Source organism: Purpureocillium lilacinum (genome assembly GCF_023168085.1).
Source record: "Purpureocillium lilacinum CBS 284.36 DNA, scaffold_2, whole genome shotgun sequence".
NCBI classification, from domain to species: domain Eukaryota; kingdom Fungi; phylum Ascomycota; class Sordariomycetes; order Hypocreales; family Ophiocordycipitaceae; genus Purpureocillium; species Purpureocillium lilacinum.
In genome coordinates, this window is record NW_027072112.1 from 3,480,502 (window position 1) to 3,496,171 (window position 15,670).

Below are 15,670 nucleotides of genomic sequence, written 5' to 3' on the forward strand. Positions count from 1 at the left end.
TTGCGGAAGGTACTATCAAGTCGTCCACGTCCGCTTGAACGTCTGGTATCACACCTGAGATGAAAGGTCTGCTGGCATAGTCGAGGCTGTTATGCAGTTGCCGCAGGAGGGCCCATGCGCCGAGGCCGGCGGCGTCGCCCAGCGTCTATCATTTACATCGCTGGAACAAGAGTGAACAAATACAGGCTCCCCGTCATCCACGACTCACAAGTGGTTGACCATCCTCTCCTTCATCACCGCGGCCAGGTCCTTCCGGCAGCTCCCGCAATGGCCTCTTCTCCAATCCTCAAGCACCTTCTTCTTGCTCCTGTCCAGAGAGCCCAGCACCTTCTGCGTCGATGACTCGTCCCGCGCCGCCTTGTCGGCGCCTTTGGGTCCGCCCTTCTCGAGGAGCGAGTCCAGGCCGTCGCAGAGTGACTTCTCGTTGATGAGCCAGTTCTCCCATTCCGACTGCAGCATCTCCCTCTCGATGCTGTTGACCACGCGCATGGCCACCAGCAAGTCGTGTCGGTAGGACCCGAGTCTCTGCCGCGTCCGCCGTAGCCGCCGCGCTGTTGCGCGGCTCGACGACGACGTCAATGTCGAGCCCGCGTCCTCCCAGGGCGCGTCCATGTCCGTTGCGTCCAGGAGCTCTTTGTATGTCTCAAAGCACGTACTGTTGGCTGGGAAGGTCAGCTCGTTGCCCGCTGCCCCTGAAGCCCGGTCCAGGTCCGCAAAATATATCGCCCTGCTCATCACGGGGTTCGGCTTCACTCCTATTCTCCGCATGAACCTCGCCGCGCTCCTTTCCTTCCACCACGTCGAGGACTCTGTCGATGTCAGCAGCACGTTGGTTAGTGCGCTGAATCCAAGCAACAGAAGAATGACACGTTGCGCTGATATGACACCAAACAGCTTCTTCAGCGCCGCAAATGCCCACATGATGAGCGACGAAACCGCACTCTCCGCGAACGACCTGACAGTCTCGAGAAGCATTGCCGTCAGCGTCCGCGGCGAGATTGCCTGCTTCTTGGAAGAATCCGTCGCGGCCGGTGAGAACAGCACGACCTGAGTCTGCTGTCCGACATGGCCGTACACCTGGATGGCCCGGTTGGTACGGCTTCGCGGGCCAAGCTTCCGGACCTGATCTGTGGCCAGCTCTGCCAGCTCCTCTGCGTCGTTGGCGGCGTCGTGCAGCGCCTGACGTTCAACCAGGTTCTTGGACAGCGCGGGCGCCTTGGACCAGTCGATCCCGACGAAGATTGCGAGCTTGCACTTCGACTTGGCCACGTGCGTGATGACAATCTTGGTCACCACCTTGAAGCTTCGCGAATGTGGCAGATGCCAGGCTGTCTTCATGTGCGTCACCACATACGTGACATGGTCGCTGTAGACATCAATTGTCTGGTAGTCCTCCACGTCTTCGGACTTGGATCGGCCGAGCATGTCCATGTAGTCGACCTTGAAGTGGAAGTCCCGGCGCATGCGTCCCTGGTCTACCAGCACCCACGGGCCCTGTGCAATCTGCTGCGCCCTGCGCTCAAAGTACAGCTTCGGGAAGACAAAGCTTTTATCCCCGAACAGCACGTGGAAGCACGCTTTCGCGCTGATCTCGAAGTGCCGGTCGGCAGCCATTTCTGCCATGCCCTCTGGTTCATACTCGACGGGCTGCGAAGGAAGATGGAGCTTCTGTGGGAGCTTAAGGCGAGTCTTAGACGTCCCTACGTGTACATGGTGCCCAAGGTTGAAGCTGTGGTGGTGATGATGGCTGTGGTGTCGCCCCACGGGTCTGCCAAATGATGTCCCATCGTCTATGGGCGTCGTTGAAGACACCTCCTCCCAGCTGTCGGCGCTTGGGCTCGGCTTGTCGAACTCGTCTCTGTCGACACTGACCAGGGCCGAGATGAGGCCTTCTGTGTTCAGAGGCTCTTCAGCTTGCAAGTTGTCGATCAGGAAGTTGAGCCGCGTATGCAATAAGTGGAGGTCGTCCAAGAACACCTTGAGCGTTATGCGTGTGTAACCCGTCCCGTTCGTATCCTGGCCAAGGTGCAGGAAGATGAAATCGCAGTCCTTTCCGGCGGCCGTCGTGACCTCAGTGATGATATCCAGGTGTATGCTGTACGCCGTTACAAGCCCCATTTGCTGGCTATAAAAGTACATGTTGTCTGGCGTGACAAAGATTCTGCCCTCGCCTGAGAGTGTCTCGCTGGGTGAGTCTCGCTCCACGGAGCTTGTCCACGCGGCTCGAAAGACAAGCACCAACCTCTCTCCGGGAGGTGCGTCGGGGAAGAGAAGTCGAAACTGCGCATTCTGTGCTCTAAGCTCCGGCGGATAGTTTCTAGGAAACGGCCTGTCGGCTTGCTCCTCCGCGGCCTTGCCTAGTGATGTCTGCGAACTTTCGGGCACCACCACGCCGATGGGGTCGTCATCGTCCAATCGTGGAAGTACCGGCTGCTCGGGGGCGTTCATGGTTGCCCATACGTTACTCCCCCAGAAATTGGCCACGATTGACGTCGGGAGCTTGCGGCTGCTGGTGATGGAGCCCCGCTCTCCGGCCACAACCACAGCAGTCCGGCTGAGGTTCGTCATCGTAGGCGGTCTAGCCAGAGTGGGCGGAGCGAGGGAGCCCGGTACATTGTCAAGGGTGAGGGTGAATCCACTAGATTGCTTCGATGTGGCGCTTGTGAGGCTAGGATGGACGGGCAAGAGGTTGTGGCTGGCCGATATGAGGCTTGCGATGCCACCGGCCGGGTTTGCTGGTGTCGCAGGGCCAGGTTCGACACCTGCACCGAACGTGCTTTTGCGGTGAAGGTCGAGCTTCTGGATGATTCTCGCCGCATGCTCGCGGCCACTCTCGCCCTCCTCTCTCGTCGCCAGGTCCTTCCCTAGTGCGGTGAATGAACGCCGGTTGAGGGTGCTATTAGCATCCATGCTTTGCCGCGAACCCTCCTGACTGGGGACTCCGAGTGTCGCCGAGCGCTCGAATCCAGGTCCAGCATCATCGGGGATGCCGACTGGGTTGTCAATCGCCTTGGCCGAAAATTCGGGGGCACTCGGGGGCGATATAGAAAAGGCAGGGTCGACAGAGCCAGACAGCGGGTTAGAGTCGCGCGTCATGCTCGCCTCGAACGCCTTCTTCTTGGTGACCTCGAAGACCTCCATCCATTCAATGAGCTCCCTTTGCGTCTCCGCCTGCAGCATCATGGTTTGATTCTTCGTCTTGACCTCGAAGCAGAAGCGCCTGTCCTCGCCCACCGCGGGCTTGGCGTTGCACAGCAGGACACCAATCTCGTCGCCTTGGAGAACGCCTTGGGGCCCGGGGGTGAGCCAGCCGAAGACGCCTTCGCGGCAGTAGTACCACCTGCGGACCCAGCTGTAGCGCACCGGCTTGCCAGTAATCATTCGCAGGAAGAGCCAGCCCTGCTTTTCCGATATGACGGCAGTCTGGTCCTTGACGCGCATGTTCACCGGCCCACGAGAGCCTAGATAAGGCACTGTGGACGTGCTGTAGTCCTCTAGCTCGCGAGACGGTTTGAACTCCTCGAAGGTGGTTTCGCCGAGCTCCCTTCTCGCATTCTGCAGTTCCCGCTTGAAGACGCCCTCGGATAGCTCCATCTCCTTGGCCCAGCCACGGACGCGGTCCATCTCCCGCGTCCACCGTGTGGCGTTGGACGCGGCATCTGTTGCTCGCTTCATCTCCTTCCACATCTCTGTGCAGACCTTGACGAGGAGCTTGTCCATGGTGAAACGCAGCTGTGGCGCCAGCTGGCAATAGTCCATGGACGCCTGGATGTAGACCTTGCGGTTTTCGTACACAGAGAAGGCGTCCTCTCTCAGTGAAGAGGGCTCCTTGGTCTTGGACTGGCCGACGTACCGCGCCAGGGTCGCGTCGTATGCCCTCTGGGTGCTCTCCATTATGCGCCGAATTTCTTTGAAGTTGCGCAAGTCGCCGCTGAGGAACGCGCGGATGGGCTCGATGACGATGGCGTCCATTTTCTTCATGGTGCTCAGTGTCTGCATCCAACACTCCCGCTGGCCGTCGCCGACCCGCTTCAAGGCAAGAAACGCATAGTCGTTCTCGATAATGCCGTCCGCGGCGGACGGCATCGTCTTGGCCAGAAAGGTGTTGATCGACTCCTCCAGCGTCAGGATATCGTGGACCAATCGCGACGTCGAGGAAACGTATCCGTTGAGCCATTTCTCGAGGGCGTCGATCTGCTCGGCAAAGTGCGCGGCGGAGGCGCGGAACGTGGGCGAGTCGAGCGCCGCCTCGTTGAGGCCAACGGGGATGCCGCGGTCCATCGGTCGCTGTGCGACGACCTGGGCGCCGGCTGCCTTAGACATGGTTGCGGGACCGGAACGACGTCCTCGCCGGCATCTGGGCTCGCGGGACCAGTGTTCTGTTTCGTGATTCTCGGATGAAAGGGGAAAGATGAGGCCGGTCGTTGGTTGTCCAACGTCACTGGACCACCGGATTTGGCGGTTGAGGAAGGAGCAAGCTGACGTAGTAGCGGCGGCAGGAGCAGCAGCAGCAGCAGGCGAGACACGGACGGGTAGCTTCCTGCTATGGGGCGGGTTCCATGGCATGGCATGCGCGTCGCCCCACGTGGCTGCCGCTGCCAATTTCCTTAGCACCAGCTGGAGACATCCACTCACACCCGTGGACATCAACGGTGACTTTGCTACAGTGCACTTGGTCGCTGTAATTCACACGGACCGCGCTGTAGGTATTGCTCATGCATTATAAGGTACTTCGTAACTTGCCTCAAGCCCGAGTCTGTCAAATGCGACGATTCATCATGCGCCCAAGTCAATTACCCGAGTTGCTATACGACTGCACATACCGACCTGTACATCAAACGTGTCCACAAGGTGACAAAGGCACGGTCGTATAAGTGGCAGATGCCACCCACCACCCTTGAGCAGTCCACCAACCGAGACTTCAACGCCTCCGTTACTGTTCATGACAACAGAATGGCGCCATCTCCAGCTACATGGCCTCGACACGCTGCTCTCATCGTACGAGCAAGACCTCATTGAAATTTCCTAGAAGCGGGTGAACGGCAGCCTATGCAGGTGTTCATAGTCAGCTTTCCAAACCATCGCAACGACAGCGGCGACCCCAAAATACTCACCACTTCCCCTTCATCGTAATGACGGCCCAGGCCGCGCCCGTCTCGTCGACCTCCTTCTCGACGTCCGTCTTGAAGCACACGCCGCTCATGATGCCGTCGCCAAACTTCTCGTTCAGCACCGCCTTGTACGCGTAGCCGTAGTTTTGCACCACCTCGTACAGGCGGTAGATGAGCGGCTCCGTCGGCGGCATCTGCACCGACGTCCCGCGGTTCGGGAAGCCGAGCATCTGCGCCGCCAGCGGCTCGCGCGGAACCCCCAGCAGCTCGCTCAGCTTGTCGACGTCCTCGGTCGACGCCGTCGTCTGCCCGTAGAAGAGCGCCGCGCACGCCACCTCGCTGCGCCCGAGCGCCTGGGCGATCTCGGCAAACGTCAGGCCCTTGTTCGTCTTGCCCTCGAACAGCAGGCTGCTGAACGATGGGAGGCGGCTCTCGAGGGCCGCCTGCGTTGGTTGGGGCATGTCATGTCAACATCTCTCCATGGGCGCCACCCTGCAGGCAAAACTCACATCAACCGAAGCCAAACGTTGCTCTGCCATCTTGATTTGTCGTCTTTAAACTGCGCTGCCTGGTTGGAATTGTTTAAGGAAGTGTGAGAGACGGCGACGACCCGGAGGCTAATATGGAGCAGATAAGAGGAGATAGCTCGGCATGTCTCAACCCCGCACATATCAGCACCGGAGATGTATAGTCGGAGGTGCTTGCTTGGTCGTCTCTTACGTCACATCAATACATCCTGCACCGATGTGGATCGCAATAATGCACAAGAACTTGACATGTCTTCAAACGAGTGACTATCGACAATCTCCCGACTGCCCAATACCGCTGACCAAATACTCTGCCTGCTTACAATTTAGGAGAGCTCCAGAGCGACACAAGCCAGGTCGCCTTGCCTTGTCGACGCTCCCTCGAGCATGACCGAGACAATACCCAAGCCCAGGGAGTCTGAGTGAGCCCTTGCCGGTCCCGAAGCCGGGACCAGTCTCCGTCGAGCCAGGGAAGAGGGACTAGGTAGCATCTAAAGCAACATCGTCAGCGGCCGCTGGTGGTGGGCAGGTTGCACTGAAGCCGTACCTCCGTTTCCGCTTGTCGTGAAGCTCAAGTGGCCGTCATCATTGAGCGAAGTGGGCTTGGACGGGACGCCTCGTGGCCCTTGGTGCGGGACTCGGCCTCGGCCCTTCGCTTCAAGCGCTTTTCAGCGAAGGACATGGGCGCGGCTTCCGTCGCCCTCGACGAGCCGCGCCGCTCGTCTTCTTCGTCGAGCACGGACGGTTGGACTTGAGCAGGTCCCTCGCTGTTAACGAGGGAATCCGCTGGTCAATCTATTGGCAGTCGTTAGCATTGGGCCTGCTTCTACATGACGCTGCAGCAGTCGTCAACTCACCGTCGTAGTAGTCATCGTCATCGTCCTCCAGATCATTCAACTGCTCAAAGTTGACCTTGTAGCGGAGAATGCCTCCGATACCGCCAAAGCCCTTGACGAACTGGTTGCCTTCGGTAGATCGGTCGGAAACAAACTCGAGGGCGGTACCAAAGTCCTTGTAGTGTTCCGCGATCCACTCGAGGAACGATTCCTGGGCAACAATGTCCATCTCCTGGCCAGTCTGCTTGTCCAGGAACTGGTCGCGGTTCTGCTCCTGCTGCTTGGTCGTGTGCAGAATAATTTCCCTGCCCTCGCTGTCCTTGAGGGTCCAGCGCGTGATTTCCAGGTTCTCGAACACAATGAGCGTCTCGACGGCACCGAGCTCCAGAGCCTTGAGGGTGTCTTCGATTCCGTAGCAGACCTTGCCGGTGTCCTGGCTGATCTCTTCGAAGTACTTGCCAATGAGCTTCTTCTCCTGGATGAACTTGACGTTACCGAGCGTCTCCGAGGACAGCTCAATGGCTTGGTTGAAGCCGTTCTCGCCACCATACGACACGTCAACCACCTTGATAACCTTGGTCGCCAGGCGGTTGTCGAACATGTCGGAAGCGTTGAGGTCGTTCTTGAAGTCGGCGGAACCAGCGAGGATGAGGCCAGCCACGTTGACCTTGTCGTTGGTGATGAAGTTCTGGACCGCCAGTTCGGCAACCTTGCGGACGTAGTTGTGGCGCTTCTCCTCTCGAAGACGAGCGAAACGCAGAGCGGACTGACCACCACGGCCGTGCTTCTTGGGAAGGTCGACGGAGAACTTGTGGACGATGTCGCGGGTGTTGCCGCTGAGGGTTCCAAAGAGCGCGCCGTTACCGTCCATGATGATGAAACCAAACTTCTGGTCCGACTCGAGCAGCTCCGCAAGAGCCTCGGTGTGGAACTTGTTGTCGCACAGGTACAGCGACGTGTTGATCGGCTTGAACGGCTCGAAGTCGATGTTGACCTTTCGCTCCTTGCCCTCCTGGGTCAAGATTTCACCACAGTAGATGACCAGGCCGTTGGGGGGCACCTTGTTGTAGAGCTTGAGGCGCTGCTGGGTCGAGGTAATGGCGGAGAGGACCGACTGTCGGTTGACACGAGACTTGATGTTGGAGGCCGTACCCTAAAGGGTGCAAGCATTAGCGCACCGCACGGCGTACGGAGTCCGGCGCAATGGCAACACGACTTACATATTCTTCAGCCAACATCTTTGCCGCTCGCGACACCTGATCCTTGGGAGCTGAGGAACGATGTCAGTAAGCGTCATGGGCGGTGGTGGGGCAAAAATGCGCGGGAGCCACGTACGGATAATGAGGGAAATCATGGACGTGCCATTTCCTCTGGCGGCCTCGAGGCGCTTGATGAGCTTCTTGACCTTCCAGATCTCAATCTATCGGCAGACGACGTGTTAGCCAGCCATTGCTTCAGGGGCGCAAGGCCAGAGGCGGCGGGCGGAGGCGGTGCCGTCGTGTCCCCTCGCGAGCGCGGGGCAGCCTCTCTGTGCGGGCGCGACAGGCACGAGACAACGAGGCGGCAATTTTTTTGGGCAGCGGGCGGCGGGCCGTCACTTACGTTCCTCTCGGCCTCGTTCGCTTGAGCGTCGCTCATTTTGACGGCGGTTCGGGGGGGAGGGTCGTTGCGAGCAAAACGTGCAGCTGCGTCCTCGGGTGTCGAGGAGGAGGCGGTGTAAAAACTGATCTGGCGTTGAACGAGGGTGTGCGTTGTGTGCAAGAGAGATTGGGAGGAGGGTAGGGAGAACGCGGCGTGGTGACACACGATGGGCGGCGCTGTGGGATGTTTGTCAGGGCCACCTCAGATTTTTTAAACCACCAGCCGCCCTCCCGCCCGTCCATCCTGTTAGCACTCGCTGCCCGGTGGGTGGTTGGCGCTACAGTGGCCGCGCTGGCTGGTCCGTCTTCAATTGTCTACGGGCGGCGCGAGCCCAATGTGGAGCCCCATGACACAATCAATCAATGCGCTGCTCCAGCGCGGGAAAAGCGAGGGCAGCAGTGGAGGCGCTGTTGTCATTATGGCACCTGGGCACCACGTCCCGCCACCCAAGTCAACTCCCCAGGCATCCTCGGGCGGACCGACCGCCCGCCGCGACCCGCCAGAGCTGCGCGTGTCGTCGAGTCGGGACAACATCGGGCCCCGCCAGCGCCAGCTACAGCCGACAACTACAGCGTATTAGACTGACTGACATCGTCACCACCTACCACCACGCTGCCAGTGAATTTCACCGCCCGGCAAAACGACGGCCACATCCCGACGACGCAGTCCGCGGCAAGCACCCATCGACAGACGCGACTCGACTGCTGAGAGCTCCCCCCGCGCGTTGGCCCGTTCGATGAGATAACGCATGGCCGACGACCTCGCCCAGCAGCACGCCATGTCCTCGTCCCTCCCCGCGGAGCTGGCCGCCACGGTCCAGGCTGCCCACATCCGGACCGACCCGGACCCCAAGCTCGACATCGCCCCGTCTACCGCCGCCGAGAAGAGGGTGCCCGTCGCCCTCGAGAGCTCCCGGTACAGTGACATCGGCGACGACGGCGTCGATGACGAGGACGAGGACGAGATTCCCTACAGTGTGCTTCGCCCGGCGCCGCGGAAACACAACCTCCCGCCTCTGCCCGACTTGCGCTTCGAGCAGAGCTATCTCCACAGCATAGCAAATGCCGACACCTGGTGGAAGGTGATGCTGATCACGATGCGAGATCAGGTAAGGCAGCCTTCTCCCTTTGGCCTCCCCAGTCCCCGCGACTGACGCCGCACAAGGTCGTCATGCCCTTGGCCCAAGGTCTGATATACAACCTCCTCCTCTGTGGCTGGCAACACTGGAATCGCAATGCAAGGCTACACGGCAACACAGTAGGCGCCAGGGTACGAAGGTGGTGGTACGGCGTCAACGACTGGAGAATACCGAATCGGAGGAGCAGGGTCTTATGATCAGCAAACACCTAACTGGTGTCGGGTTGCAACAGTATTGCTCCTCTGTCATGTTATATACGGCGCCATCAACATAATAACCAGCAAGACATGTTGCTAGTGACGCCATGTTCAACACCCACCAGTCGTGTGGACTCAATACGCGATTTCCGCAGTCCCAAGCAGACACCCCCCAGCCGCGGACGCATTTACCCATGCAAAGCCCCGTGTCCCCCGTAAATGACACCTCCAACCCGAGCTCGAAACCGAAACCCTCTATACCGTACGCCGTCGTCCTGAGACCCAACTCCAAAGCCATCATCAGTACCATTACATTTACTCTTGACCCGCCATGTTGACGACCGCAGGCGGCAACGGCTGGGTCTGTGGCTTTTCCGGGCTTCCACGAAACGCCAGGGACGCTGCGGCCATTGAGCCGTTCGTATTGGGGCGCTGCAGCTCGAATCGTTGATCTGAGAGTGGCGGCGTCGCCTGCCTCTCAGCTTCAGCAGGTAGAGGGGAGGCATCCGTGACCTCCTTCACTGTCCCGGCGGCGACCGAGATCGAGTCTTGAACGGGTGACTCCTCCATCCCAACTGCCGGCCCTCTCGGTGTGCTCACGTTACTCTTCCAGTCCTGGGCTTCAGGCGTGGGCAGCATCGCAGTGGCCTGGCCCACTGGAGCCAGGGCGGTTCTCAGCTTTGGCGGTGTGACCGAGAGCTTCACCACCAAGCTTTGCGGATGGTCGTCCAAGTCATCTTCTACCATGGCTTCGTCGTCGTCGAATTCGTCCTCATCCTCCGATTCCTCGGGAACGTGAGCATCCTCCTCGTCATCTCCAAATTCGGCCTCGCTCTCCTCATCATCCGTGCCGGCAGATGGGCGCTGCGACTGGCCCTCGTCCCAGCTATTCATACCGCGTTGTGCTGCGGCGGAGCGTCTGGGTCGTCCCGAAGGTCCCGCAGATGTGTCTCTGTCGGCCTCCGAACCATCGCCATGCACACTTCCCGGGGCGCTGTCACCAGCCACCATGTTCAGTCGCGGCGGAGCCCTAATTTGTCGCCCACTCGATGTAGTCACCGGTCCCGTTTCGGCGGGTGTAGTCGTGCCAGTGTTGCGTGCAGAGCGCCGATAACCAGTGGAATCGGAATACATGTCCTCGTCGTCCGAGTACGTGTACTTGATGCGCTTGCCACGTGTGCGGCCTTCGTATAGCGAGAAGCCGGGCTCTGGCCGCTTAAACTGCTCCTTGCGCATCTGTCGGTACTCCCTGCGCTTGCGTTTCTGTTGCGTTTATTAGCACCATTCTGAAAGCAACCCGATGGAGGAGCGGAAAGGCCCAGGCGATTGGCACGCACCTCTTCCCCTGCTTCAAATCGTGGGATGACCTGAAGGATCTTGTGGCTGAGCTTCCTGGCTTTGGGACCACCATCCTTGGTATCGAGTTTCTCGGCCAAAGCCTTCAGCTCATCGATGCTGCCAGCGACGCTCCACCACGTCCGATTGGTGCCTGCTGGATTGCTCTCGCGGTAGACGCGAAAGTGGGTGTCATCCTGGCCCTCGACAAGGAAGTAGCGGCGCTTGTCGCCGTCTGAGCCCCAGGGTTGCACAGCTCTTGGCTGGTTCAGGTCATCCTCGTGCCGGTTTTGCTTATACGACTGGTTGATGAGGGCCTTGAGGGCGTCGGACGAGGCCATGGCCCAGAGTATCAGGGTTCGCAGTAGGGTGAGCTGAACGGGTATCGCTGTTAGCAAAATAGCCATCAAAGGATACGAGATGCAAGCATACCCTTTCCGTGGGGATCATGGAGTTGAAAGTCGCGTTGCCCGACAACGGGCTCTTGTCTTCCCAAGCCGCGGGCCACTGGTTTCGGTTACCAGCAATCGCGTCTTCTAGAGCTCGCCCGTAATGCCCTGGCCTGCACAGACACGAAACGTTAGCCATGCGGCCCTTCCGTGCCAAACCATCGCGTTGCGTACTTGACATCTTGCTTGCGGTTCAGCAATAAGCCGAGCACCGCGCATAGGAAATGCTCGACGCGGTCGCCAGGTATAGACTCGACAATGTCGCGTTCGAGCTCCTGAGGTCCAAAGTGCGCAAGAGATTTCGGAAAGGCATCGTTGAATCGGTTTCGAAACATGACAATGAACTGCAGGAACAGTGGTGCATCAGCAACTGGGACCCTTTCATGACGTTGACGCGCGAGGTTTCGCGTCGCACTCAAGGGGCGACGCGACAGACCGCGACCGACGCGGCGCATGCAAACGAAGCTTGGAAGGAAGTGCAGTCCAACACGTACCGCAATGTCAGGATTATCTGCGAGCACGTACTCGTGCGGCGGGGACGGGGATCGTTTGCGCGGCGGTGGCGAGGGTTCCTTGGGGGCCTGCTCCGATAGCTTCGGAAAGAACTTTAGGATACCCGACTTGCGGCCCTTGGGCTTCGCCGCGTCGGCGCCCGCGTCCATCTCATCGTCCGAGGGCGCTGGCGACAGGGAGGACAAGGAGGAGAGGTCGGAGGAGTCATCGTCTGCGGCCGCCATGTTGGGTCTGCTGGAGGCTGGAGGCAGTCGCGGTTGTGTGGAGAAGAGGAAGTTAAAGGCGAGGCGAGGCAGTCCCTCGACACGACGCGGAAAGTGCATGCACTAGCCAACCCACGCCTCCCCTTGGCCCTTGGGGAGAGCCGCAAATCAGAGCCGCCCCATTTGACGGCCAGCCCAAACAGAGTCACAGAGGCAATGGCCCTTTGACGGCTCCGCACTCGATTGGATTGCATTCTGGCTCAACAAGGCCCCGTGCTGCCTGCCCATGCCGCCGCCTGCTTTCTACGATGCCATGGTTCCAACCGCACGTGTCTACTACATTCGACGCTGCTCCTATGGGGACTGCACCTAGCGCCTGCTTGACCGCCGCTTACACTTGTGCTCGACGCCGACGCGTGATGCCAGTCAGACAGGCAGGGTTGGGGGACAGCCTTTGTTTGCAACACGCCAGTCCCTTGCCCATTCCTGTCTCGGGCCTCCAATAGTGCCTTGCTTCCCGCCATTGCGCCCCCAAGCAACATCCAGCGTCAGAACAGTGATCCCACACAGCGTGAAGCTGTCGTCAATGAATCAGACCGCGACGAGGGCTGCAACTGGCAAACGCGGACAAAATGCGCCTTCCACCCATCGGAGGCTTTGGGTCCACGGTGCAGGCCATGCCTCTCTCGAGCATGTCTCGGGCTAAGCAATGGCGAAATGGCATCATTCGCCTTTGTTGGATGCAGCGAAACGGCCGATGCTTGAGCTACCTTGCCTTGGCACCCGAGGCTTTAAGGCGAAACAGTGGGCATTCGTCCGTTCGCCGATCGAGCCAACCCGCCTTCGGAGGTTTGAGCATTGCGAATCTCCATCTACCTTGGCTGGTGGTGAGGGGCGACGTTGGTCTTGGGTTGCAGCGTCGCGTTTGACTCCGAGCTCGCAAATGAGTTTTCTGGATCGTCGCTTGCAATGCAGAGCCGCCAGGCGCCTCCCAATCCCGAGGTTGCGAACTTGTGCAGCGGTCCTCATAGAATATTAGTTAGCAAATTGAACAGACTATCAAACGGGAACGAGCTCGACTCATAAAACAGATTCCCAGAGCACCACTCAAGCGGTTGGCAAAGCGTTGCCCTTTCTCTGCACCTGTCTGTCGATGGCCCCTTCAGATGAAAGCGCCTCGTGGACAAGCAAGCTCGTAAGAGCCTGTCGCCTAAGAGGCACGGTGGGCGAGCTTGGTAGCGCAGGCAAATGCAAGTCCAGTTCGACAGGCGCAATGATAGCCTTATAATGGATTCCCGGCGAATTTGAAGGTTCCGGGGCAGTTGGGCCTGACATTCACATGGGCTCCTCATGATGCGCTTGTGCTGAGGCTGACATGGCCGGGACATCCATGATCAATCGCATGTGTCCCAACGTACCACTCGCCATCATCCCCGTCCGCTCGACAATCGCACGCTGCGTACTGCGACTGATCCAAGGATTCGCCTGATAGAAGGATAAATCATTTTGCACGCTCAGCTGCATCAACCCGTACCCAGAAAGGGGATTGTGGCGCAAGCAGAGAGCTCGACAGAGGTATGCATGCCCTCCCGGGCGTGTCAGAGCGTCGTGACATGGCCAAAGGCATGTCTCGCGTTGAGGCAGTCCCGCGCGAAGCAAGCGGACGGTCGGCGCGTCGCGGCGGGGAGGAGCCGAGATGTTCGCGTAAAGAGAGTGAGTGGCCAAGCCTCACGCACAACAGTGGGACAGACCCACCATTAGGCTCGGACGAGATGATTGGCCACTATCTTTCGCTTCCCCAAGGCCAGAAATTCCACAGGCCGGTCACGTGGTCAGGGCTCCTCCACCGGGCAAGTCGGGCCCGCACACAAAAAATTGTCAGCATTCGCATGCAAGGCCTCACCCCGTCAAAACACCAAGCGGCCGGGAGACAGGTAAATTCACCACACCTCACGCCCTCGCGGCTCGACTCTACTAACAACAATCCTCCAGCAGCAACTCGAACGTCGAGTCAACACCAGCCGCCATGGGTAGAGTCATTCGCAACCAGCGCAAGGGCCGTGGATCCATCTTCAGTCAGTCACCAACCGAACCTCCAAGTCGAAGTTTGCCTCGACGATGTCCGCCATTCAATACTGACTCTTGACGACAGCGGCCAACACGCGCCTCAACAAGGCTCCGGCCAAGTTCCGCAACCTCGACTACTCCGAGCGCCATGGCTACATCCGTGGTGTAGTCCGCGACATCATCCACGACCCTGGTTAGTTGCGTCCATTCGACGGGATCGAGAAGCACGGGCATGGTCTTGGGAATTGAGGCTGACAGTGGATTGTTTTTCGCCTGCAGGTCGTGGTGCCCCCCTCGCCAAGGTCGTCTTCCGCCACCCCTACCGGTTCAAGCAGGTCCACGAGACGTTCATCGCCAACGAGGGAATGTACACCGGCCAATTTATTTATGCCGGCAAGAAGGCTGCCCTGACCGTCGGCAACGTCCTCCCCCTGGGTGAGATGCCCGAGGGTACCGTCGTTTCCAACGTCGAGGAGAAGATTGGCGACCGTGGCACCCTGGGCCGCACCTCCGGTGGCTACATCACCGTCGTCGGCCACAACCCCGACGAGGGCAAGACCCGCATCAAGCTCCCCTCTGGTGCCAAGAAGGTCGTCAGCTCCGGCTCGCGAGGAATGATCGGCATTGTTGCCGGTGGTGGCCGTACCGACAAGCCTCTCCTGAGTATGTGTCGCCCGTGGAAGGACATGCTGAATGACAATGTGCTAACCCATCCGTGCAGAGGCTTCTCGCGCCAAGCACAAGTTCGCTGTCAAGCGCAACAGCTGGCCCAAGACTCGCGGTGTTGCCATGAACCCTGTCGACCATCCTCACGGTGGTGTAAGTAGACCCGGGAGACGCTTAGCTTGTCGTGAACGCTCAGATGCTGACTGCTCCAACAGGGTAACCACCAGCATATCGGTAAGGCCTCGACCATCTCCCGATACGCCGCCCAGGGACAGAAGGCCGGTCTCATTGCCGCCAGAAGGACGGGTCTGCTGCGCGGTACTCAGAAGACGAAGGAGTAAGGGGCTGTGGTTGGTGGTCTCATTGGGATGGTGTTACAGAGGCTTGCTTGCATCTATTGATGGTACTGCTGCGAGAAGGAATCTGGTAGCTCAGAAGCAAGTACTATGGCATTTGGCGTACACAAAAGATTACGTATCGGTCCAGTGGATGTTGTCTGCGCAACGACGCGAGTGAGGAAAGTTTTGCCCGCCATATCGGCGTACGAAGTACATGCTACGTATGTGGCCCTGTGGCAACGCTGCCACGCACTCTAGCCCACTGTACCTGTGGACGAGGCCAAGATGTCCGGCGACAGAGCGCGGACAATGGACAGTGAGCCCTCCACTACGCCCAGGCAGTATCGTAGCGGCATGAATCCTGGGTACAGCTGGGTCGGACGACGCCGGACGCAGCGACCCGAGAGCCATGGATGAAGGGACTAAAAAATGCTCCAGGCAGGCTCATAATCTGCCGTCTCTTATTTTCTCCGAGCCCGCCACTTTCACAGCGCGGTTCCTTGTGAGTCCCCGGATCGACAAAAAGAGTGAGCTTTCCGCCGCCGGTCTCCGTTGTGCCGGCCCACACAGGTACTCGTCAGGGTACGTACCAACCCTCCTCCCAAACCTGGAAGCCTCCTTTAAACCCCGCCAAACACCAGCCCGTCCC

General features: G+C 59.2%; 6 protein-coding genes across 6 annotated transcripts; 2 read left to right on the plus strand and 4 right to left on the minus strand.

Moving 5' to 3' along the window:
• Positions 1-204: 204 nt before the first annotated feature.
• PLICBS_002818 (SNF1-interacting protein) lies at positions 205-4,323 on the minus strand (the record flags this gene model as incomplete). The annotated part of the gene is made up of 1 exon (XM_018322528.2): positions 205-4,323. One exon carries the CDS (start codon positions 4,321-4,323, stop codon positions 205-207), a length of 4,119 nt encoding a protein of 1,372 aa, XP_018180008.1.
• A 702-nt stretch (positions 4,324-5,025) lies between these two features.
• PLICBS_002819 (cyanate hydratase) lies at positions 5,026-5,650 on the minus strand (the record flags this gene model as incomplete). Its single annotated transcript, XM_065600088.1, has 3 exons — positions 5,026-5,047; positions 5,115-5,554; positions 5,621-5,650. 3 exons carry the CDS (start codon positions 5,648-5,650, stop codon positions 5,026-5,028), a joined length of 492 nt encoding a protein of 163 aa, XP_065456160.1.
• Positions 5,651-6,209: 559 nt separating this feature from the next.
• On the minus strand, positions 6,210-8,112 carry PLICBS_002820 (polypeptide release factor (eRF1) in translation termination; the record flags this gene model as incomplete). The annotated part of the gene is made up of 5 exons (XM_018322529.1): positions 6,210-6,424; positions 6,496-7,627; positions 7,695-7,744; positions 7,810-7,894; positions 8,077-8,112. 5 exons carry the CDS (start codon positions 8,110-8,112, stop codon positions 6,210-6,212), a joined length of 1,518 nt encoding a protein of 505 aa, XP_018180009.1.
• Positions 8,113-8,893: 781 nt separating this feature from the next.
• PLICBS_002821 (uncharacterized protein) lies at positions 8,894-9,450 on the plus strand (the record flags this gene model as incomplete). The annotated part of the gene is made up of 2 exons (XM_018322530.1): positions 8,894-9,223; positions 9,280-9,450. The coding sequence occupies 2 exons, from the start codon at positions 8,894-8,896 to the stop codon at positions 9,448-9,450; spliced, it is 501 nt and encodes a 166-aa protein (XP_018180010.1).
• Positions 9,451-9,765: 315 nt separating this feature from the next.
• On the minus strand, positions 9,766-11,971 carry PLICBS_002822 (uncharacterized protein; the record flags this gene model as incomplete). The annotated part of the gene is made up of 5 exons (XM_018322531.1): positions 9,766-10,713; positions 10,788-11,159; positions 11,218-11,347; positions 11,409-11,578; positions 11,729-11,971. 5 exons carry the CDS (start codon positions 11,969-11,971, stop codon positions 9,766-9,768), a joined length of 1,863 nt encoding a protein of 620 aa, XP_018180011.1.
• Positions 11,972-13,976: 2,005 nt separating this feature from the next.
• On the plus strand, positions 13,977-15,024 carry PLICBS_002823 (60S ribosomal protein uL2; the record flags this gene model as incomplete). The annotated part of the gene is made up of 5 exons (XM_018322532.1): positions 13,977-14,025; positions 14,103-14,210; positions 14,297-14,680; positions 14,739-14,836; positions 14,899-15,024. 5 exons carry the CDS (start codon positions 13,977-13,979, stop codon positions 15,022-15,024), a joined length of 765 nt encoding a protein of 254 aa, XP_018180012.1.
• Positions 15,025-15,670: the final 646 nt, after the last annotated feature.